Source organism: Lactuca saligna, chromosome 8 (assembly GCF_052625555.1).
Source record: "Lactuca saligna cultivar CGN05327 chromosome 8, ASM5262555v1, whole genome shotgun sequence".
NCBI lineage: Eukaryota > Viridiplantae > Streptophyta > Magnoliopsida > Asterales > Asteraceae > Lactuca > Lactuca saligna.
This window is the reverse complement of record NC_136424.1, coordinates 215,726,760-215,749,856: the sequence shown is the minus strand read 5'-3', so window position 1 is coordinate 215,749,856 and position 23,097 is coordinate 215,726,760. Positions and strand designations below refer to the sequence as shown.

The window sequence follows — 23,097 nt, the reverse complement described above, 5'->3', positions numbered from 1 at the left end:
TTTTATTTTGTGTTACAATCACATAAACAAGGAGGTAGACTATATATTGTTAATAATAGTCATAAAAGGGAAAACCATCTTTGTTACAGCAAAACATACAGGTCTTGGTAGAAGACTACTTTCAAAACATTTGGGTCTTGGTAGAAGAATTCCCTTATACTGATAGGAAATATGGGATTTTCTAGGGTTTTTATACTTATATCAATTGTTTCATTACATGGCATTCATAACAGCTTTCCAAAACAAGACAATGACACTTAAATACTTATGAATTTACCAGCTTTATGATGATACTCGCTTTCAAAATAACTTGTATTCTCAGGTCACCCGTAGACAGGTACGATGGCCAGGTTTTGAGAAGACGGAGCACAGACAAGACTCGTCTTTTATTTTGATTTCATATTTTGGTGTCTTATTACTTTTAAAGAACACACATGTATTAAATATTTACTTTTAATGCAATGGATGATGTTGTTGCTTGTTTACTACTTTGCATTTTTGTGATACTGTACATGACGTCCTCCACCCCTAAATGTTGTCGCCGCTCTTAGTTTTGGGGTGTAACATCTTCTAACCCCAAGGGACTACAAATGAAAAAATAACAATAGAATAGAGAATTCGGAAATACCTGCAAAATCTCGGGATGTTACAACGCTACTCCATGTACAAGAATCCTTACATCACTACTTCTGCCTAAACATCATGCTACCTCTTATCCACTTTCCGAATGGACCGAGATTTCCCAGGTCCCAACTTATCTGCCAACTATCTGGAATACTAGATTCCCACCCGGTTGTTAAGCCAAAGAACACCCTCTTAGTCGCTCCTAATGACTTTCAAGGAAAACTTTGGCTATCGAAACGGCTTTATCCACATTTCCACTCTTGGCTCTATAAATCCTAGGATCCCCGATCCCATACCTTGACCCATCGGTCTCTGCTAGGTCCCACCTGCATTGCTATAATCACACAGGCCTCACCCACGGGTCCCACCCTAACCATATAATGGAGCGGTCTTGCCCACAGGTCCCACCTATCTAGGGCTACACAAGACCAACTCCACCTTGAATCCCATGACCTATCCTTTCCTGATTCCGATCCTGCAATGGCCTTTCCATGATCCTACAAACTTACCAACCATGGTCTAACTTATCACAAAGAATCTGTGAATGCTACGACTCATTTCATAGTCTAAAAACACTCTCCCATACTATCTGACCGCATGAAGAATGTTACTGCTGCCCTCCAGTCGTACTATACTTTCCATGCTATTTGGCTGCTGGTGAATGCTACAGCCATCCTACAGTCTTACAACACTTCCCATGATAACTTAACTGCTGGCCATGGTCTTACCGCTGATTACCAATCCGAACATATCCAATGTCGAGCACTCACGCGGTCTAGTGTACTGACGAGAATTCTTAACCTGATTCCCCAACACCAGTTATCAAACACCAAGAAGACATGAACCCAACGTTGGGAAGTTTCCTAAACTCCCAACTCACATACTCCTCGACCCAAACAACCACTTGGGCCGTCTTCCTCCCCAGCAGGAATGCGAACTCATCCTAGTTTTGCATTTACTTCTGTTCCTAGATACCTGAATGACTCTCCCCCACTGTAATTCAACTAACAACTCATAGCTCACAAGACTAGAAGGATTCACAATCCTCCTTACCATCCAATGATTAATCTTCTGGGAACCCACGCTTACCACTGTTAGTGTTCCAAAACTAGCCATCACTAAAGTAGTACAACTCTTGAAGACTAATGGAACACTTCCCGAGTTCCAATCACACTTGACACAACTACCATAACCTCAGAACCCTCTATATAAGGAGACGACCTCACAATAGTATTCTAAGATTCATGGTATGCAGATGGCATATAACCCGAACATAAGAAAAAAATATAACTCCAAGGTACACGTACTCATACCGATTCAATACAATAGCAATAAAATCATAAATAAAAACTGATAAGAAGGTAAAAGATACACACCTGCAACATCGGAAGCCGCTCATGCCTCCTCTGTAGTCAGCTAGAAATCCCTGCTCCTAGTCACAGGCGCCTCTGCCCTGCCCTGACTGTCATCGGTGATCCTCAATGTCACATGGGCAGGTGTCATCAACTGTACCACTACAACCAAACTCGAACATTAGGCCTTCTTATGGCCCCACAGACTATAATGAAAACAGATCAAGTCTAATCCATGGGTGGTGGTAGCAGTACAATCCTTGCTATAATGACCGATCCAGCCGCACTTGAAGCTGCCAGAATCACCACCACTGCCAGTCCTACATGCACCCTCATGTGTCTTTCCGCACTTGCCACAACGGCCGCAGTCTTGATAACCCCTCAATCTAGAATCTGATACCTTGGGCCTTTTGCCCGATCCTACAGATGTATGAACCCCGTCTGACTTTCTCTTCTTTTCCGCCTCCAAGTCGATCTCCCTCTCTTGGCTCAAGCGATCATGTCCTCCAGCGTCTTCCAGTTGGACTGGCTTACAAGCTACCCAATGTCCCTCTCCTTAAAATTAGCGGTGATCTCATCCACCATCTTCGTAGTCTGTTGGAGGTTCTGGAACTCCCGTGCTAGATGCTACACCTCAATCATTGGTGCGAATTCGGCCCTGAACCTGGCCGAGAAGTCACTCCATGTCATCGCATCAATAGTGGCATCATCACCAATAGCATGCCCAACCTCCTCCCACCAATCACGTGCTCTATCCTTCAGAAGATAGGAAGCGAGTCGGACCTTGTCCCACTCGGGACACCGGCTAGTACGAAAAGCGTTGGCGACATCTGCTAACCACCGACTGCTAGCAATGAGTGTCCTTAGCGCCATGATAGTCGGGAGCTCCACAAGATCTGAACTCCTGGAATGTCAACGTGCGCGTGCCCCCCCCCCCCCCCATCATGGATGCCATCTTAGTGCAGAACGTACTCAACCTCTCATCAAGAATCTCCAAGATATCCTCCTTGACCGTACCACAGATCACAGGAGTCTGGTCAATGATACTGCATGTGATCTCAGCTAAAATAAACTTTCTCATCTGATCATCAAGTTGCTCAGCTCTAGAGCCCGAGACTGATCCCTCGTCGACACCAGAACTGCCAACTCGTCTAGTACGTAGCGTCACCGTGTTGCAACATATCATAACAACCATCAGAATACTCATCACTATCGAGGGATCACACATATACTATAAGTTTCTTGGTTTTATCTCAGCCCTCATTGAATCACCTACGGATCCTCTGCTTTCAATAGTATGGGCCCATACTACCTTCCACATCTATCCATAGTTTCTTCAAGAATTTCCTTGACTCCACCAAGTCCCTATCACTACTACTCCTCTCATCACTATTTTCATCCTAGGCTTGCCCTAGGGTAATCTCTGACCTACTCTCTACCATCAGCTGCATTAGAAGTCCCTACTACCTCTCCCTAACTAGCTCACGAATACCATTACATATTACTAAGAACAGATAATTCTTTGAATGAGAGGTCTCTCCCTACAACGGTTAGACTCAGACGAGAGCTGCGAAATAGGGCTAAACCTAACCTTATGAAATTATTTAGTCCTCGTAATATATAACTTAACATATTCGTTTACTAGTTAGTTAAATATAACTAGAACTCCTAAAAGCACCAAGCAAGAAGCATCCTAGGCTTGCCCTAGGGTAATCTCCGACCCACTCTCTACCATCAGCTGCATAACAAGTCCCTACTACCTCTCCCTAACTAGCTCGCGAATACCATTACATATTATTAAGGCTAGATAATTCTTCGAATGAGAGGTTTCTCCCTACAACGGTTAGACTCAGACGAGAGTTGCAAAATAGGGCTAAATCTAACCTTCTGAAATTATTTAGTCCTCATAATATGTAACTTAACGTATTCGTTTACTAGTAAGTTATAGATAACTAGAACTCCTAAAAGCAAAAAAGCAAGCAACATTCGGGCATTAAGTAAACAAAACCAAGCATATCCTAATCAGGCCATTATATCACAAACTAATCAGTACTAGCATGTAGTTCAATAAGCTCATACAGTAGGAATACAAGGTATCCTTCCTAAATCCTTAGCCCTAATCTAGCATGCAGTTCATATATTCACAATTCATATCATAACATAACATGTATGGGTAATTTGGGAGAATTTACTTAAGCTAGGCTAATTGCATGCACCACACCCTTTTCTCTTTTCAAAATCCTTTTCATAAAAATGGTTTTCTTTTGAAAATTCTCATACCAAGTCCTCAGTTTCAGTTCAGACACACCTGAGAGTGTGCCTGAATCCCTCGAACCAAGGCTTTGATACCAACTTGTATCATCCTAAAAATCATGACTAAAAATTTCATTTTTAAACTATTAAATAAACCATAGTTATTAAAATCATTTCATCAAAACATATATATAAGTCATGGTATTCCAAACAACAAACCAGAGTATCATATCAAAACATCAGAGTAAATATCCCAAGCTAAACATCATGGTGTGTGCAATTCAGTCATCCTGAGCTCTACTCTTTGCAAATGGAAGTACCTGAAACCAAAACTAAAAATCGTAATCATGAAGATTAGTGAGTTCCCGTACTACCACATACCATACACATAATCACACATATTAGGCCCCCGCCCCTTCATCAGCCTCGCCCGACATCGGACAACGTCCATCATCAGGCCCCGCCTGGCATCGAGCCCCGCTCGGTATACATATTTGTATCTCCCAGGCCCCGCCTATCATTGGGCCTCGCCCACTATACACATACAAACAATAACATATAATCATACTAGCACATAAAGAATCATACATAATACTATATGTTCCAATCCTAATGCCTCGCCTATCATGTACCCCACCTCCTACTCTACTAATGATGAGCTATGGAACCCCGTCTACACCCAGCTAGTGATGAGATATGGGACCCCGCCCACACTCACCTCCCTACCAGGCACATACAAGTATCACAAAGACAACAAGTATAACTACACATACATACCTTCATCGGGTACCACCTGACATCGAACCGTAGTTCGGAATCATACATATAAACATTCCTCGGGCCCCACTCGACATTAGAGCATAATCCGGAAAGCATACAGACATTCCTCGGGTATCGCCCGACATCGGACCGTAATCCGAAAACATACAAATATAGACACATCCAAGAATCATGAAGGCATCAAGCATACCAACATTCCTTGGGCATTGTCCGACATCGAATCATAACCCGGAATCACTTAACATAAATGTGAGCCGACATTGGTGCCTTCAACCTGTTAAAATAGGAGTAGACTCACCTCGCGAAGCTGGATCTCACGGATAATCCTCTGGCTGCTAGCTAGGAGATCTCCGAACTGTTCATCTCTTGACTGCCCGAGCTACTAATCATCATATGAACTAGTTAAGTTCAGGATTCTCATAACTTACCCATAAGTCCTCACTGGGGTAAACGACCATTATAACCTTCACATACTCTTGTCCCAAAATGAACTCTACTCAACCCTTGGCCCCAAAAGATAAACACTCCTACAAGGCCCAATATATAGCCTAATTTCCAATTGGGCCCAATTCCTTCACATGGACCTCAACATAAGGCCCAATAATGCTTCTCTAGTCCAAAGGTTCAATTCCAGATGGCACACAAGGACCAAAGCTAAGAAGTCCAATGAATGTCTCAAACTAAGGCCCAAAACAAAACTAGTCCACTGACTGAGTACGCAGGACGTACTCGGCTATACGATGCGCGTACGGGCTCTTTGGCTTGTACGTTGCGCGTACAAACTTATACACCCAACATCCTGCTATGTTAAGCCTCTTATACCATTAAGCACTTAATGCTCTCAACAATTGGTCCAAACCACAGATCTGAGCTCTATTAAATGTCTTAACCCATAAAGTAACTGACTTGGTGACTTCGCATGCCCCACATAAACCCAAACTTCAAAAATGGCATTCTACTTCCATGAATATGGTCCTAATTCTTTCATGAACCCATTAAGACCTTCACGATGGTAACGTTTCTGCCTTTGGGGCTCAAATAGAACTAAGGGTGGCAACCCTAAGCCTAGAAACAAATTTGGAACCATAAAGCTCCATTCTTAGGACCAAAAAGGTCTAAAACCCCAATACAAGAGATCTAAGAGAAAAACCACCAAGTTCAAAACGTTATACCTTATATGAATGCAAAATATTGATAAGTTTCTGGATCTATAATCCTTTACTCCTTTGATGATGCTTCAACAATAGTCACATTCCTTCAAAGTACCAAAATGCACTCCAAAATTATCTTCTAAGCTCGAAGCACACCAACAAGGGATTAGGGTTTCGTAGTAGCCGATTTAGGGTGAAAGGGAGGCTAGCCTTTGAGACATAATGTTCCTTATATAGGGCCAAACCCTAAAATTAGGGTTTTGGTATAAATGGAGTATGTCCTGCATACCTCTTAGTACGCCCACGATACTCACAAACCAGTCACGGCCATGTAGCCATCTACGCTTGGCGTAACCCAACTTATGTTGGGCATACCCAGCTAAACACGCGCATGCATTCCTTGCATGCGTTGGACTGCCTTCCCATAAATCTCCATTAGGGACCAAAATTGTCAATAACTTCAAAGTGGCATATCTTCGTTATCCGAGGTCCGTTTCCGATGAACCTTATATCCATGAAAAGGTGGCGAGAAGCCCTACTCTCCTAAAAACCTACCCAAGCCTTAAAACCTTCCGAAAAAACCCAAAACTCATAAAAGACCAAGGCATCCTCTTACAATCATACCCTTGGCCTTCAAAGACACAAATGAATACTTGGGTTACTCATGTCATGACTCCCACCTCCAAACTTGGCCAAATCTTTCTTTTCCCATGGCCCTAAACCCTATTGTAGTGATATTTGGGCCACAGTCCTGAGCAATGAAACATTTTCAAAACCAGGTGTTACCGAAGCTTTATATCTCCAAAAGGTAGATCAATATGCACAAGGTCTAGATTTACAAGCTTCAAGGAATACCATTTTCTCTAAGAAGCTCCTTCTTCTTCAGCGAGCACCCAAATTCATGAAATCACACCAAAAACTCAAGAATCACACCAATAGAGACTAGGGTTTCATTTCTAGGGTTTAACGGGATGGAGGCTGAAGGTAGAAGGGTTTGTAGTTGAGTTAAGGACATTAAATATGGTCCAAGATCCTATATCAGGGTTTATACCTGATTGGAGTATGCCCTTCATACTCCCGGTATGCCCAACATATCCCTAAGGCACTTGCGATCCTTCTACCTAGTACGCCCAACATACTCCTATGTACTCCCAACATACTAGGCCTAACCCTAATACCACCAAACTTCCGAAGGCCATAACTTCTTTGTTCAAAGTCAGTTTTCGATGATCCTTATATCCCAGGAAAGGTAACGAGAAAATCTATACTTCTATCAAGTCTCCTTTGCATTAAAACTTTCCAAACTTAAAGCTAAATTGAACTCTCGGGTCATCCAATCAACATTTTCCACACTCAAATGGGTCTAATTCTCTCTTTCCTAAAGGCATTAAGCCTTATGAGAACTGATCTTTTGGTCACGATCCTGAATTAAGAAACGATTCGGAACAGGGTGTTACATGAAGCGTTAATAGTTGTGCATAGTTTTCTTTGAGGGTGGTTTGTCAACATAAGACCATGTATAATTGACTGATAGTTCCAAAGATACCTTACTTATGATTCTCTTGCATTTTTTTTTTAATTTTTACCCTCACAGCTTGAAACTCCTAACTAATAGGCTTTGAAGACTCACCCCCTTCACCATATTTGTCGACCAAGGTGTATCATCCCAAAATTCAATGCCAAAAATTTCGTTTTTAGTTTAACAATTCATAAACCAATAGTATAAAAACTTATGTCATGATATCCCATGTAAAAACCAAAGTCTCAATAATCAAAATAAGTTATTGTAAAATAATATCAGAATGTAATCCCAAATATCTCATGTGCGGAGATCATAGTGCGATGCATTGCGGTCGAGCCAACTCCTTTCCCTTAAAAACAAAGTACATGAAAATAAAACTAAAAACTATAAGCACAAAGCATAGTGAGCTCCCCCATCATACCACATACCATACATAACACATATTTTCAAACATAACTTGGTACTAACTACCCCTTCGGTCTTGTCGACCGGTAGTTTTCCTAGCATATCAGGGTGCTGGCCTATCCCTTCGGTCCTTTCGACCGGTACCTTGACTAGCATATCATGGTGCTGGCCTACCCCTTCAGTCCTTTCGACCGGTACCTTGCCTAACATATCAAGGTGCTGGCCTAACCCTTCGGCCCTTTCGACCAGTACTAAGGACTATTTCACCCCCTAGTACTACCACATAAAAACATAACATAAGCATATTGTCAGGCATACCGGGGTACCTGACCTACCCCTTGGCCCTATCGACCAGATATGGGGACTATTCCCCCTACTACCACTATCACATAACATCATATCAGGCTAGCACATAATCATAATAGATAACAACATACTACACAATTATCATGAAGACGATTATCTTTACTATAACTCTTACTAGTGGGCTGGCCTTGGTGCCTTCGACCCATTTCTACTAGAAGGTAAATCACCTCACACCACTGAAGTCCCGCAGACAAAACCCAGGCCACAGGATGATAGCTTCCCGAACTGTCAATATCAAAATAACACCTAATTAATAATTGGGTTCCAACATATAACCATCAGTCCATACTTGGGGTAAAAGACTGCTTTACCCCAATCCTAGCTTGATTCAAGCCCAAGTTCTAATCCAAAGGCCCAACAGTCAACTATGAGTTAAAGCCCAACATATGGCCTAATTTTCCAAATTGGGCCCAAACCTATACATGGTCCTACCCTAAGGCCCAACCATTTATTCCAGTCCAACATTTAGTATTCTAAAGGCCCAATATCTCATAATCATAAAGGCCCAATAATGGCCCACCTATGGCCTAATTTTCCAAATTGGTCCCAAACCCTCACATGGGCCTTACCCTAAAGCCCATTAAGTTATTCTACTCCATATGCTTGTTTTTTGATGGCCTATTAATAGTCTAATCATCAAAGCCCAATAGAAAGGCCCAACTCAAAGCCCAAGTGAAACTAGGGTTTTCACATAAAATGACAATTACGGTTAAGTGTTTCTCACATAACCCATTAAGGACTTAATCCATTAAGTCCATCAATCTATTAGGTTAATCATGTAGTGTGGCCAGGCCTAATACATAATGTGAATACTCATTTTTGTTGGCCAGAAAATTCTGATTTAGTTTATGCTTTTAAAATAAAATCAGAGTAGTCTTCCAAAAGATGTTGCAGAATTTGTCCCCAAAACAGAATATAATAAAAAATTTATCAAATCATTTTTCTTAATGAAATGTATTTTCATTATATAACAAAACCTCGGGATGTCATGTTCTGATATAGACCAAAAACATAAAAAACATATTATATGCCTTAAAAAAGTTATTTACAACTACTGGCCTATAATCCAAAAATCCCTCGTCATCCTCCAACTTTGCCAGGGGTCCACTACTTGTAATACAAAAAAGGTTGAGTGGTTCAAGCTTGAGAGCCTGGTGAGCATAGAGGGTTTTCAACCCATAAATAATAATAAAAAATTTAATTTCGTCAACCAGCAATAAATTTATTAATTTCATCAACCAACAATAACCCTGATTACTCGCTCCCGTTATCATCACTTTACATACCTAAACACCTATCATAAAGGACCTAGCCTAAGGATCATCATCGAGATAGACTTTACTGCTAAGGGGAATCTTCATCCATATATGTCTGTAAGGCAACCATGAGGGGGATGGAGTACACCATCGAACATATAGTTCACCAACACCTACAGGAGCTCTCTAGGGTGATGAACTAGGGCTAATGAAACCTTTGTCCAACAACTCCTGAAGTTGTGTCATAAGCTCCTTCATCTCCATCGGTGCTAATCGATATGGGGCTTTTGTTATCGGTGTTGTTCCTAGTAACAAGTCTATTCTAAACTCGACTTGTCTATTAGGAGGCAATCTAGGAAGATTTTTGGGAAAAACTTTCGGATAGTCACACACCACTGGTATACTTTGCATATCCTTTTTCTCCTTCTTAGCATTGATCATGAATGCCAAGTCTAAGGTGCGCTTTAGATAAACATTTTCTGGCTTTCATTAGGGAAATGATTCCAGAATTTACTCTGTGCTTATCTCCATATACCATAAACGACTCTTTTCCAGGCGGGTTTACCCTTACTATCTTTTTCTTGCACAGTATTTTGTCATCATTGACGCTAAGCCAATCCATTCCTAGGACGATGTCGAAACCATTTAACTCAATAGGTAACAGCTTCTTAAGGAATTCATTTCCATTCATGTCGATGACAATGTTATTAATACAATCGCTAACAGGTATGAATTTGCTACTAGCAACTTCTACAATTAGAGCATCATCTAGATTATCTATAGGCAATGCTAGTCTTTCACCAAAATTTATGTGATATAGAGGATTAATTCGCTCTGGAATCAAACAATATATTGGCAAGCAATCCATTTACAAGAAAGGTACCTAAAGCGACATCTGTTGCATCCTTTGTGGCTTCTAATGTCGTTTGGAAAGCTCTGGGTTTTCGTTTTGGTTGAAGATTAGACTTTGTTGCCTCTTTCTTCTTCGAGAAATGCCTCACAATGTGCCCCTCTTCATTGCACCAATAACATACTTTCTTATTAAACATGCATTCACTGGCATAATGCCCAAGCTTTCCACATTTGTAACAAGTGATTTCCTCTCTACATTTCCTAACATGTTTCTTCTTTCACTTGTCACACCATTTCACTTCAGCTCCTCCTCCGAATTTCCTCGAACCGGACTTCGAGAACTTCTTCTTCTTGTTGGAACCTGAATTTCCTTCAAACTTTCTCTTTTCGCCAACTTCAAACTTGTTGGAAGCTCTCCCTTTAATCATATCTTTAACAGACTTGGCAGCCCAGATAGTGCCTCCAAAGTAAGTGTGTGGCGCACTGGCACTGCATACTCCCATGGAAGTCCCTTTGCGTACCTGTCGATTTTTGTCAGCTCGTCTGGGACAATACGCAAAGCAAACTCCATTTTGTCTGTGAAGTTATTAGTGTATTCATCGATGGTCATGCTTCCCTTCTTTAATGTTAGAAATTGGTTTTCCAACTCAAGCAGATTTTGGGCAGAGTAGTACTTGCACTTAAAATGCACCAAAAACTTTACCCAAGTCAGTTGCAGTGGCTCATTAGGGCTTAGGATCTTCCCCAAAGTGTTCCACCAGCGAACAACGCCACCTCTGAACTGACGCACTGCAAATATGGTTTGTAACTTGCCTTGACAACCACATGTCATGAAGGCCAATTCCATTTCTGAGATCCAATCCATTACTCCGACGGGATCTTCTTTTCCAGTTAAAGTTGATGGCTTACAAGTCATAAAGTCTTTATACTTGAATCCATTTCTCTCTACTCCATCCTCATGGTTATTCCTCCTAACCACAAGTGGTTCAATTTGACCAACAGATCTACTGTAATTTCCTTCCTCTGATTGATCGTCATTTAATTCAGGTTGTTCAATAGGTATTGAAGGTTCACTCCTGATGTTCAACAACAATTGTCTCATTTCGCCCCTTTGTTCAGCCATCATGGCTTGAATGATGGCTTGCACTCCTATCATTGTGATTGGTTCTAGTGCAGCTTTTGCTATTGGCACGTGCTCCACCACTTGGGGTTGAGGTTGCTGACATCTGTTTGCATTTCCAGCTCTACTTCGAGTTCTTGCCATTATAATCTATACACCAAATAAGGCGAATTTAGATCTTCATCACTCCGAAACACTACATGTTAGTTCTAATATCGTAGTCGTACGCTTAGAATCCTGAACACATAAGGTTTCCTGATGCAGTCGGCAACAGACCATGGATCCGAACAAATAATGGCATATATGGCAAACATATAACATTTATCACATAAAAGCATTTTACGCATCTTTCCTAAAATATATTAGTGCTCGTGTCTAAAATATGGTAGCCACTCATCTCAAAATCATCACTTAGCATTATAAGTTTAAGTCTAGAAACCCTACAAATTCCTAGTTCGCTTAAACTAATGCTCTAATATGAACTGTGACATCCCCATTTTTCTCGGCTAGAAAACAACGATTTAGTTTATGCTTTTAAAATAAAATTAGAGAAGTCTTCCAAAAGATGTTGCGAAATTTGTCCCCAAAACAAAATATGATAAAAAATTTATCAAAGCATTTTTTTTAAAGAAATGTATTTTCATTATATAACAAAACCTCGGGATGTTATGTTCCGATACAGACCAAAATCATAACCAACATATTATAAGCCTTACAGCAGTTATTTACAACTACTTGCCTATAATCCAAAAATCCCTTGTCATCCTCCAACTATGCTTGGGGTCCATTACCTGTAATACAGAAAGTTGAGTGGGTTAGGCTTGGGAACCTGGTGAGCATATAGGGTTTTCAACCCACAAATAATAATAAAGATTTTAATTTCATCAACCAACAATAAATTTATTAATATCATCAAACAACAATAACCCTGATTACCCGTTCCCGTTATCCTCACTTTACGTCCCTAAACACCTATCATAAGGGACCTAGCCTAAGGATCATCATCGGGATAGAATTTACTGCTAAGGGGAGTCCTCAACCATATATGTGCGTAAGGTAACCATGAGGGGGATGGAGTACACCATCGAACATATAGTTCAGCAACACCTACAGGCTGTGAGCCTGCAAGCGTTCCACTGGACTGTCTAGAAAGGTCCGTGGTCATCATCTATACTCCGCTAGATGACTACAACAACAACAAAAGCAACAACGACATCGAGGCCTCTCATCATTTTTAACACACACACACACACACACCAACTATTTCATCTACTCATATTATACCCAACATATTTGTAGATAAAAATACATATACAGTTTAAATCATTTTAAAACCTGTATAAAACATTCATTCAACACCCATCTCAAATAAATAAACAATAAATATACACAGCACGTATTTTGTAGAAAATACTTCATATCTATGTGTAAGATGAAAGTGGCTACACACTCACATGATTTAACGATAAACGGGCAGCACATTGTTTCTTAAAATGATCATTTCCGATGAAACCGGGAGCTTTAATGAGAATCGGGCCTTGCGAGGTTTGAACTTCAAACCGAAAAGATAAATTTCTTAGGGTCTTCAGGCACTTCGGGACGTTCTTCGGGTGTTAGGTATGATCCCAGGGCTTCGGGGATGTAAAATAGCTTGAAAGAAGGTGTAAGCTGTAAAAAGTGTAAAATGTCCAAATAAAACCGGGTGGGTTCGCACCTCCCATTATATAGGGCGATGCTTCGGACGAAAGGGGAAAGGAAAGAAGGCACGCGTCTGACAGGTTCCGAGGGGGAGGGGCACACATCGGATGTGAGGCAAGGCAGGTGGCGAGGCTGAGACATGCGGAAACTTCGGACTAGACCTCAGTTCATTCGAATCAGTAGGCGTACATGGGGCGGGCTCGCATGCGAGGCGACGTGGCCGAACCCAAACCTTGTGTATGCGAAAATTCTCCGTTTTTGTGCCTCGAACTTCAAAAATTCACAACTTTCGCATACGAGCTCCGTTTTCGACGTTCTTTATATGCACACGTAGGTGAGATTATACTCTACAACTTTCGTTTAGACTCCATTGGCTAATTTTGAATTTATTTTTAAAATTATTATTTTTAACAGACTTGGACAGGAAAATCCGTTAAAAATTCATAATTTCTTCATCCGGCATCCGTTTTCGTCTGTCTTTTTACCGTTGTACTACTATTGACGAGACCTTTGATTCTCGTTTAGGTCATGTTGGCTAAATCGCTCAATCTAAAATTTGAGTTTTTTGCTGTCTACGACTAAGCTGAAACTTAGAAAAATCATAATTTCATCATACGAAGTCAGATTTGGGCATTCTTTTTATGAAAATTCTCGGTTTAATGAATACTATGACTTTGATTTAGATCATTAATGCTAAAAAGGACTTTATCATAAATTTATTTTTTACGACACACAACGTCATGTCGGTTTTGTTACGAAACTTCAACAGGTCATAACTTCTTCATTATAACTTGGATTTCGGTATTCTTTATATCTCCGGAATCCTTATTTCAACCACTATAACTTTCTTCATAGATATCGGCTTTATCTAACATTTATTTTCGACGCTTATTTTGATCCTTAACTCATTAAATTATAATAATTAAACATAAAACACATAATAATCAAATAATACATCATTAATATTTCAAAACAAGTTACAAAGGTTGGCCTAGAATATTACATCATCATTAGTGCCTAGCCTAGAAACATGAGCGTTACACATAATCCCAATCCGGTCATCCAAAATGCGAGTCCCGACAGTCCAAAACCCATATATCCAATATTAGGGTTTTCTAAACCCTAATTAGGGTTTCCATCCAAATCATAGCCCAATAGGCCCAAAACTAAGTCCTTAGATCAATTAGGGTTTTATTAGGCCTATTGGGGTTTTATTAGGCCCATTAGGGTTTCATCAGTCGGGAAACACCCACTACCACATCGGGTAGTGGTGGTCAACAGCGATCATCACCTCACGGTGGTGGTTATGAGTTTCTTTTATTATTCTAGCATCGGTTACAATATTACAAAGAAAAAACCCAAAAAACACACACACTAATGCAAACACAAACACACACACACACATACTCACCCTAGTGGTGGCCGATGGTGGTATATGGTGGCAGCCACCACCTCACGGTGGTGGTGGCTATTCTCGCTTTTCGACAAAGCAAATCACACACAACATACACTCAACAGAAATGCACACACACGTTATATGTTCACAAAATGACCCCAGCCACCCACCTGGTGGCGTACGGGGGCGACAACGGTTGTTTCACAATGGCAGCCACCACCGCGGTGGTTTCTTTTGGTTCTCAATCAAGCAACAACATACACATCAAGCTGTGCTTCACATTTATGGACGCAACCACCACTTGATGTGCATGACGACGGCAACAACAGTTCTAGCGGCCACAGCGGTGGCTAACAGCGACGGTTGGAGTCATCGGAACCACAACAGCGAAAGGAAGAGAATGAGTCACCCTCTCTGATGGAATGAATGCCACAATAACCTCTTTATCGTCCAACTCCGATTCTTGGGTTCTCTTCTCGTCGGAAATGACAACAGCGGCAGTAGCAAAGTGGCAAGGCCCGATAGCGGTGGTTACTAATGGCGGGTGATGAAGCAGCAGTGCCTGGAGGCTGCTCTCCACTCATCATCGGTCTTCAATGTTGCCGGTTATAAGTTCGGCTCGATGGCCATCACCTCACGGTGGTGGTTATGAGTTTCTTTTATTATTCTAGCATCGGTTACAATATTACAAAGAGAAAACCCAAATAACACACACACTAATGCAAACACAAACACACACACACTCTCTCACCCTAGTGGTGGCCGATAGTGGTATATGGTGGTGGTGGCTGTTCTCGCTTTTCGAAAAAGCAAATCACACACAACATACACTCAATAGAAATGCACACACGTTATATGTTCACAAAACGACCCCAGCCACCCACCTGGTGGTGCACGGGGGCGACAACAGTTGTTTCACGATGGCAGCCACCACCTCACGGTGGTGGCGGTGGTTTCTTTTGGTTCCCAATCAAGTAGCAACACACATAGCAAGCTCTGCTTTATAATTATGGATGCAACCACCACTTGATGGTGCATGACGACGACAACAACAGTTCTAGCGGCCACAACGGGGGCTAACAACGACGGTTGGAGTCATCAGAACCACAACAACGAAAGGAAGAGAAGGAGTCACCCTCTCTGATGGAATGAATGCCACAATAACCTCCTTATCACCCAACTCCGATTCTTGGCTTCTCTTCTCGTCAGAAATGACAACAGCGGCAACAGCAAGGTAGCAAGGTCCGACAGCGGTGGTTACTAATGGCGGGTGATGAAGCAGCAGTGCCTGGAGTCTGTCCTCCACTCATCGTCGGTCTTCAATGTTGCCAGTGACAAGGACGGCTCGATGGCGTTTGGTGGCTGGAGAACGAGGTCAATGGTGGCAACGGGCGGAAAGGATGGGAGGTATAAGGAGGGTGACCGTTGGAGATGGTTTAGTTAGGGTTAGGGTTTGTGTGGGTTGTATACCCGAGCCCTACGAAACTTAATGCCCTAATGTCAAGAATGGTCCCTTCGTCTCCCTTTTTTTTCAAAACAAATCCACTATTTACCCTTTGAACCCCAGCCATCCAAAATCCCTTCAAATTAAGTCCGAAATGTACCCAACAGCCCCTGTCTTCATAATTAATTACAACCCGAATTCAGATTTTACATTTTTAACCCCCAATCTCTAAAATTGTGACAATTAGCTCCTCGAGACCAACACCTTGCTATATAATTATTGATTTTAGGGTTACTGTACATTAATTAATTTATTTATTTATTTAATAAACAGGATGTTACAAAGGAACTAAAAGATATTACGCATATCATTTAATTATTTCTTTGATCTATCAGTAGTGAACACCATCATAAGCTTATTAATAAAAGTCATAACCCCAAAAATTAGTGATAAAAAAAAGAAAGAAATGACTCACTTATAACATATATTTTAAAAGCAATGTTTTTTTGGATAAACAAAAGTCTTCCTAGTGAAGAGAAGGACGCTTAACATATTTATACACATTCAAACAGGCTGCTTGACAACTCTTTGAAATTTATTTGCTTTAAATTATAAAATATAATATAATGTTCTGTTTTCGAACAAATTATGAATTTCTCCATTTATATAAACTAAACCATCAACATGATCCTTCTATTAAAAAAAACAACACCAAAATATTTGAAACAAATGTCAGTTATTTAAAAGACCTAACAATCATAATGTTAAGAAATACCTTTAATGCTTTCTAAAAGCAATTTTGATATAGGATCCAGAAGCAATTTCTCTGCTTTTATTTCAGATAAAACACCACGTCCATCTACCTAGTTTTACAATGATGTTTGAAAAAATGAAAAATAAATAGAAAAGTATTACAATAACACATTCACCACAAATGATGCATAATATCATATAGATGTCATGATTGTAATCATCATGTTTCTTGGAAAACAAAATTCAGACCAACCTAAGAAAAAAGGATTAAGCAAAAAAAAAGTTCATATGCATCCAGATTTATCAATTTGACTCCATATATTTTCAAAACATTTTCTATGTAGTTGTAATGCTTTGGAAGAAAAAAGTCAAAAAAACAAAAAACTCACATTGGTTTACTTTGATTATCATTATTGCTATTTTACTATATTTTACTAAAGTCATTTGCCATTCTTTGCTTCAAATCAAAAAGTTATAGTCATCAGGATCATTTTGGAAAGAGATTATCATGATTGGCATTTACAGTAAAGAAAGAAGAAACTTACCTCTTTCCAGAGCCATTATTATCATACTTAGAAACAAAAAAAATAAAACAACTAATTCAGTAAGTAATTATATCAAACACCTTATGTGCGAATGTTAAATAAGTTTGTTTCACTTCTGTAAATCAAAATAGGAATATAGATGGTTATGTGATGCTCCGGTGACGGTGAAAGCGGTGGATGGTGAAGGGAGAAGTAGTAGTGGGGATTTTGAGATCATAAGATGATCAATGAAGGCGTCATGGTGAAAGTTGCAATTGGTAGTGGCAGTCAAATTGAAGGAATTTAAGGAGACTGTGTCGAGATAATTAGGATTCAAGTTTGAATCTAACTAAAACTTCTTAAATTATGGTATGAATTTGTCAAGTACAATTGAACACACTTAATTCTTATATTCGACCTTTTCACTCGTTGATAGTATAAGAAATATTTTTTATGTAATGCATAAACTTGTTGTTCATGATGCATTATGATAATATTTTACTTCTTAAAATTCTGCTTTTGACCAAAAATGCATATTAACATTTTATTCACATCTAAAAACATTACTCTATATAATAAAAAGCGATGGACTTATGAAGTAATGTCTTCAAGCAGTTTTGTCATAAAAGTTTCATATTTTGGTAAATTTAGTCATTATAATTTTTTAATTTATAAAATGGTCCCTATAAACTTTTTTTTTAAATTACAAAAACAATCCATATGTTTAAGATTTTGTATGTTAAAAGATTTGATCCTTATGTAGAAAATAAATTATAAAAATTTTCCTCATAATTTATAGAAAATGTCTAATATTTTTTTTACAAAATCGGTACATAGTTTTAAAAAAAATTACAAAAATTGTCCCATAATTTATAGAAAATATCGTTGTGTAACTTTTTTACAGAAACGTTTAAAAAACTATAAAATTAATCCCTACATAATAGAAAATTTGTAGATTTGGTCTTTACACTTTCATATGTGGGCAACTTTGGTCCCCACAAACAATACAACGTGCGTTTCTCAAATAACTTTTGTCACATATAATATGTTTTCATACAACGGTATAAATTGAAGTTAATCGTATAAACCTAAAGAAATAACATGATGAACCAAATAGTTCTCAAAACTAAACCTCTATTGACAATGGACAAATATGTTTGCAACCCGCGCGAAGGCGGAGAGTTGGCAACTTTTAGTTTTAACTAAGGGACAACACCAAATAGTAATCAAGTTTCAAACTTTTTCCACCTACATAGGTACGTCCAGCTTCTTTTTTAATAGATTTTATCACTCAACATCCAAATTTTTGTTAAATTATTATGAAAAATTGTATGATGATCTTGACATATGACATGGCTTGTTTATCAAAAACATGTGAAGATGTTGAAACATTAGAGATGTTAGTTATACGTTTTGGAACTTGATTACTATTCATGTGATTGGTATGTTTATCAAAACATGTGAAGATGTTGAAATTTGGAACTTGATTACTATTCATGTGATTGTTTAAATACCTGTCACGTCATTTACTCATGTGAAGATGTTAAACACCCTCCATCCGCAATGGATTTCCTTAGTTAGTAGCTAAACACTGCTCTAACATAAATAAAACCTAAATTGCCTAAATATCCGAGGCGTAGCAATTATAACATTAAGAAATAAAAAGTAAAACACTATAAAAACAAATGAATAGACATACATTAATATTTCTTGCATTTGACATATATACATCTACAAAATGAAGACACATAGTGGCATCATTTCTTTCTTCGATTAGATACAAAATAAGAAAAATGCCAAACATCACACACTATTCCTTTCAAGATCAACCTCTACCTTCCATATTTCTAATAAAATCAATCAAATCTCGTGGAACAATATCACCCCCCACCACAACCCCATGATTATCACTCGTTCCCATTCCTTCACGCTCTTTACTCCTATCACTAATAACAAACCGACAAACCGGACATTGACCATTACTCTTCACCCATGGCACAATACAATCTCCATGAAACATATGATTACACGGTGTCAATGTCACCATTTCTCCCGCTTCAAAATCGTCTAAACAAACCGCACATCTTTTGCCATCTTCTTTGTTATTTTTCTCACGTGATTTGGCTCTAAAATCAGGATCCCTATAATATAAACTTACCCTTTGCAACCCCGGGTTGTAAATTTCTTTCTTAAGCTTCTCAAGCCCTTTATTTTGCTCGGTTAAAATTGGAGATTGGGTGGTCGATGTTTGCCTCAGGTATCCGTTTCTTTGATTGGTGGTGTTGCGTGATAGGTTTTGTATCGGAGGTTGAGATGTAGCCCTAATGAAAACATAAAAGTTTGAGGTGTTGTTTCTTTTTGACTTAATGGAAACAAAACTTAATAAATCTAGACACCGAACGTTAAAATATTACCTAAAGGAAAAGGGTATCCCATACACTCTGTCCTGAGTGGACCCCAATGAACCCGTTCGCCCTACAACACCCTAAAGGTTTTTAAAAGATTAACTTAATTATCTTGAAAAATCCGATGATGATTGTATTGTATGTTGCAAGAACTTCAAAGGGTGTTTGGATTTGTACTTTGAATGAATTAGAGTAAGATACTCATTCGAATATCAATTCAACTTTGTTGTAATCCAAGATTTTGAGAAAGTATTTAAAAAGATTATAAAATAGCAGTTACTTACATGCATAGAGCTAGGAACAAGTGATATTGAAGATACTTCATAAGGTGCATCGGCATGTTGCCAATAGACAGTGTTCATGAGATTGTTGTTGCGGCTATTCATGTTAGAAAAACACTGCTAGAGGATTAAATTGTACACGCATATAAAAAGCAGTGTTTTACTTTTTATAGAATGGGAATTTTAGAAGCAATTGTAGTCGTATATATATTTTAAGGATTGATTCCTTCCACTTTTTTGATTGTGTGCTGAGATTCAAATTTCACACTTAGCTTGCTTTATTCTCTTATTATGTCCGTTAAAAAAAGATGCACTTGTGGTAGGTTCTAGATATAAGGTATCTTATTCTTTTTGTCATGATAAAACTAGTGGATTATAGACATTGTATATGGGAAAAGAATATCAACATATTGTTACTTATAATATATCATAATTCATAAAAGGATAACATATTCAGAGGTTGAAAATGTTATAAAGAATCACACTTATTTCAAGCTCAAACACTAGATTTCAAATGAAATCAAGGTTTTATTCCTTTTAGAAACAAGTTAAATCGATTTTCTTGTATATGTTAGTGACACTATTCCATTTTTGTTACTTTAAAGTTTATGTTGTAACAATTATTATTTTTGACTTCATTCTTAATCAATTCTCCAATCTTCTACAAGATCAAAAGGCAAATTGGGAAAATAGAAGATGATAGATAACACAACATATATCTATAACGTGGATTGAAAACAACATACTGATATGAAATAAGTTTCAACAACTACAACAGGGTGTGATAGATAGTAATCTAATTAAGCAACATTAAGTCAAAGATAAAGATTAGCAGAGAAAATTACTCGATTGTAAGGTCCATCTTTCGAACAAAGAAGATGTCAGGAACCACAGAAGATAAATTGGTCCTTTGAGCAACCTTCCCTCCATTGATAGGAAGTAAGCTTCCAACATAATTAAACACATCAGACCAATAAGCAACTCCATGATTCCCCAAATTCTTGATCCTCTGAGAATCTGAATCATATAAAACCAACTGATTATTATCCTTCTCTAACAAAAACTCACCTTTCAATCCACACCCCAATGGCCTCCCAACTTTGGTTTGAAGTTCAAAAGACCTATACTTTGTCCATGAAGAAACCACCCCATATTCTTTCATCACCCACACCTCAAACCTCTTCCCAGATCCATTCCCAGCTGAACCAATCACTGCTAATGAACCCTTAAAAGCTACAGCAGTCCAACTGACTTTAGACATACTTGAATCTTCACCTTCAGCATCCCATCCACCAAAATCGAACTCAGGGGGCATGATATAGTGAAAAGCCTCTTCACGGAAGTCAAAACACACAATCAGCTTCTTCCCATGCATCTCCTCGAACCCTATAGCTGTCCAATGAAACCTACCTTTCAAGAACACACTACACGATGACTCAAAGATCAGGAACTGGACACGAGTCTTAATCTCCTTCCATGTATTTGTATTCAACGAGTACATTTCCACTTGATTCAATGGGTAACCGTAATACACAATCCTCAACACCTTATAATCGTTCGTCACATCATCAAACGCAAAACCTAATACGACCTTAATCGGACCAGCTTGGGGTCGATCAATTGGAGATACAGGGAGATCTTTGAAAACCCTAGTAGCAGGATTCCATAACAAGATAATCGATGCAATCGGCAAAATGCTCAAACAGATTAAACCATTACAACTGCCACAGACCCGTAAGGGTTTTGAGATGCTGAGAAACGGGATGTCGATCTCAATGGGAATTTTGATTGGTTTTTCAGAGTTCGATAGGATCAATCCAACGTTACGATTAGCGGCGGCGGTAGGGGGAGACGACGACTTGTGAGGGGTAAAAAGGAAAGATGCATCCAGGGCAGTGACATCGGAGCTTGTGGCTTGATTTTCGAAATGTTTGGTTATGAATTTAGGGTTTTTGAAAAGGGCGTACCATGATTTGGAGACGGATTTGAAACGGAGGATGTATCTGATGGGAACACGCGAGAGGATGTCGATGATTACATCTTTTGGGAGTTCCTTCGACATGGTTATTCAGTGGATATCAGGGTTTGGCTTACAACGAACTAGTTCCAGTGTCGAGTTTACAGAGTGGGAGCTGGAACACGATAACCTCCTCTTTTTAGGGGGCGTTTGGATATATAAAAAAAAAATTAAAAAAAAAATAAAATAAAATAAAATAATAATAATAATAATAATAATAATAATAATAATAATGTCCCATTAGCATATGGAACTTTTTATATTTGGCTAATTTGGTCGTTAAAGTTTTTTTCTTTGTTTTGGTACGTTAGACCAATAAAGTCGTAATTGACCTTTTAATTGCACTATTTTAGAAGGTTTCCCGGTTACAATGCTTATGTGGCACGCTGATGTGTCCAATAAGCTTACGTGGGAAGCTTATGTGTCGAAGTAGTCCACTTGTCGATATAGGCTTATTAATTCAAACCCTCATTCGGACCTCCTTTATATCTTTACTTACCCTTCTCTGAAAAGTCAAAGACTTCTCCCTCCCCGACTATTTTAATCCTGAAGAAGAATGTCTTCGAGCTCATCGACGTCAAGGAATCAGCTACAAGTCACTCATGTTCAGTCGCAAGAAGGGGTAAAGGTCTGTGATTGTGTCGTTCCAGCTAAAGAACGAACCTGTTGGAAGATAACAAACCCTGGGAGGCGATTTGGAATTGTCAAAACAGTATGGTAGGTCCTGATTCTCTTGATTTTGATAAGTTAGTATTTTATGGTTTGATGTGTTGTTTCTTTTTGTAAATACGATAATGGTGTATTTGTATTTTGTTTCATCTGTTAAAAACCCTAATTTTATTTGCTTCTTGACGATCACTGTGAATAAAACCCATTTCGCTGGTACATTAAAGGTAGT

General features: G+C 39.0%; 2 protein-coding genes across 4 annotated transcripts; both read right to left on the bottom strand.

Annotated features, from left to right (window-relative positions):
- Positions 1-19,172: 19,172 nt before the first annotated feature.
- On the bottom strand, positions 19,173-22,342 carry LOC145009171 (F-box protein At3g07870-like). Of its 3 annotated transcripts, none has more exons than XM_078967846.1 (3): positions 20,186-22,342; positions 19,911-19,981; positions 19,173-19,817 (listed from the first exon to the last, which is right to left on the bottom strand). In XM_078967846.1, the coding sequence occupies exon 1, from the start codon at positions 22,242-22,244 to the stop codon at positions 21,024-21,026; it is 1,221 nt and encodes a 406-aa protein (XP_078823972.1). In that variant the 5' UTR covers positions 22,245-22,342; the 3' UTR covers positions 19,173-19,817; positions 19,911-19,981; positions 20,186-21,023. The 3 variants fall into 3 exon arrangements, with proteins under 3 accessions (XP_078823972.1, XP_078823973.1, XP_078823974.1); XM_078967847.1 differs by having other exon boundaries at positions 19,911-19,971; XM_078967848.1 differs by lacking the exon at positions 19,911-19,981.
- Positions 19,322-20,287, bottom strand: LOC145010486 (uncharacterized). The gene is made up of 3 exons (XM_078969022.1): positions 20,186-20,287; positions 19,911-19,981; positions 19,322-19,817 (listed from the first exon to the last, which is right to left on the bottom strand). Exons 1-3 carry the CDS (start codon positions 20,285-20,287, stop codon positions 19,322-19,324), a joined length of 669 nt encoding a protein of 222 aa, XP_078825148.1.
- Positions 22,343-23,097: the final 755 nt, after the last annotated feature.